This window comes from Amphimedon queenslandica, unplaced genomic scaffold (genome assembly GCF_000090795.2).
Source record: "Amphimedon queenslandica unplaced genomic scaffold, v1.1 AMPQUscaffold_10246, whole genome shotgun sequence".
NCBI lineage: Eukaryota > Metazoa > Porifera > Demospongiae > Haplosclerida > Niphatidae > Amphimedon > Amphimedon queenslandica.
Genome location: NW_003549483.1, coordinates 1 through 2682, shown reverse-complemented (window position 1 = coordinate 2682; position 2682 = coordinate 1). Strand labels below are relative to the sequence as shown.

Below are 2682 nucleotides of genomic sequence, written 5' to 3'. Positions count from 1 at the left end.
TTTAAGTCAATAATGTGAAATGATTTGAGACCTTCTGTGTATAAATTACTTCTTGCTTTAGCCCCTATCATTTATTAATGATGTACAAATAAGTATAATTATGCATATACTACTACCTTGTCCAGAAAATCCAACTTGCCTACACACAACACTGGCATCATTGTCATCCCAGTAATCATCACATATAGTACCCCAGGTCTTATTAACACACAGCTCCACTCTTCCTATCAATGGATCAGAACCACCAACTAGTCTGATGTTACCATTTTCACAAGGAGCTGTGAATAATGTTAATTAAAATCAACAGGAGCAGGTAAAACCCTTACTTTCACACCTTACACCAGCATCATACTCATGGCTAGTACGAGGAATGTACTGTGGTCGTAAAGTACAGTCAAACAATGAATTCCTTGAATAATAGCAGTATGTATACATTAATATTGGACCACTTCCTTTACCAAATTTTGTGTTATAAGCATACGTGTTCATAGCACCTATACAGAATGCATATAAAATATATACATAACTATATACCAATACGTACCAGGAGAGGTAAAACCTAATGCATTGCATACTGTCTGAGCAAAGTATTCTCTGTAAGAGTTGTAAACAGTTCCCCATGCATTATTAAGGCAAACTTCAACTCTTCCTTCATATACTGTGCTACCACCAACCAATCTAATATCACCATCAGTGCAATTAGAATAGGTTGAAACACCATGAGCTAAAAATATTTTACTGTATTCATAATGAATAAGTATATTAGTCTACAAACCTGGGCAAACAACATTAGCATCAGCCCAATTAGATGAACAAACAGGAGCATTAGCATCAACTTGACAATCAAAAATTGTATCTTCAGTTCCATTACAATTTAAACCAGTTAAAAAAGTTATTCCACGCTCTTCACTATTCCATGACGAAGTAATAGCAATTGAACCTATAATACCAGTAAACGATTTTGGGAATCATGCAGGATGATAAATTTGCACAAAATACAATAATTGAGAAAGAATAATATTACCATAAGGAGAGAATCCTAGTTGCCTACAAACAACACTAGCTTCATTATTATCCCAATAGCTATCTCTGCAGATAGTCCCCCATATTCCTTCAACACAAACTTCAACACGACCATAATAGTATCCACCATCAGCAAGACGTATGTCACCAGATGTACAATTTGCTAACAATAGCAGTAACTTAATTAGATCATAGTTACTGAACTAACCTTCACAGTTTAATTCAATGGCATTGTTAGTACAATACTGAATGCTAGAATGCAGTCCAGAACTACAGGAGAACAGTCTTACTTCATTACCCTGACAATTGAAAGAAGAATATATGATCGGAAACATTCCACCAGTTGTCTTTCTGGAGAAGGAATTACCTACAAAATAATTTTATTCTTGTTCACATTGCTATATATTAATTAAACGAACCATAGCTATAGTACCCCAACTGAAAACAAGCAACATCAGTTTCAATGCTCTTCCAATTGTTATTACTACAGACAGTTCCCCAGATTCCATTACTACACACATGAAGTATTCCTTGGTTAGGTGTAGACCCACCATAAAGTCTAACATCACCATCTGTACAGTTAGCTGGAATGAACTCATCTAAATGGTATCAATTAATGATAATCACTATTATATGTATACCATTGAGTAGGCAAAAGACAGTAACTGCTGCATTGTGCACATTAGAACATGATCCTGTAGTGTTATACTGACAGTCTAATAAGCTACTCTCATTTCCATAGCACTGAACATTATAAAACTGATACGGATAGTTATAATTATTCCATAGACCTCTAGCACTTTTAGCACCTACATGATTACATTACTGACAAAACAAAAATACAATTTACCATACCATAAGCTGAGTATCCAATGCTGGAACAGACAACACTAGCTAGATAATTATCAATGACAGTATTACCATATCCACACACCATAACCCATGAACCATTGACACAGACTCTTATATTACCATGACGACTAGAAGGACCACCATATAGCTCCATTTTATTTTCAACACAAGGAGCTACAAAATGGTACAAAATCATATCAAATTATTTTCTTGGCTATGTGTTCTCACTTTCACATCTGATACTTAATTCTTGATAATTGTTACACCCATACCACCACCAACTATATGGATACTTTCTTTGGTGACAGTTACTTAGATTTGATTGAAAATCACCACAAGACAGTTCATAAATTAAAATTGGATTATTACTAACACCAAAGTGAGAATTAGGAAGTACTATACCACCTGTACACAACACAAGCTGTATACATGTCTATAATATAAATGAATGTACCTTGATATCCTAATTCTTGGCAAAAAGTGTAAGCACTCCTAACATTAGATGAATATCTAGTACAGACTGAACCCCAAACTCCATTCTCACACACTTCAACTCTTCCTTCATACACTGTAGCACCATCAGCCAATCTCACTTCACCAGTAGTACAGGTAGAATTCTCCACACCAGTCACTAAAAGATGAGTATCAAAAAACTCATCAAGAATTATACTGTCTTACATTGACAAAGAACAGCAGCATCATCATAATGATAACAAGAATAATCATTAAGTCCATTCATAGGACAGTCCCAAAGAGAAGGCTCTATCCCAGTACAGTTAAGATCATTAATGTGAATATACCATGTCC

General features: G+C 34.9%; 1 protein-coding gene across 1 annotated transcript; it reads right to left on the bottom strand.

Moving 5' to 3' along the window:
- Positions 1-2089: 2089 nt before the first annotated feature.
- LOC109590291 (neurotrypsin-like) lies at positions 2090-2674 on the bottom strand. The gene is made up of 3 exons (XM_020006211.1): positions 2554-2674; positions 2330-2506; positions 2090-2280 (listed from the first exon to the last, which is right to left on the bottom strand). The coding sequence occupies exons 1-3, from the start codon at positions 2612-2614 to the stop codon at positions 2090-2092; spliced, it is 429 nt and encodes a 142-aa protein (XP_019861770.1). The 5' UTR covers positions 2615-2674.
- Between the last annotated feature and the right edge of the window lie 8 nt (positions 2675-2682).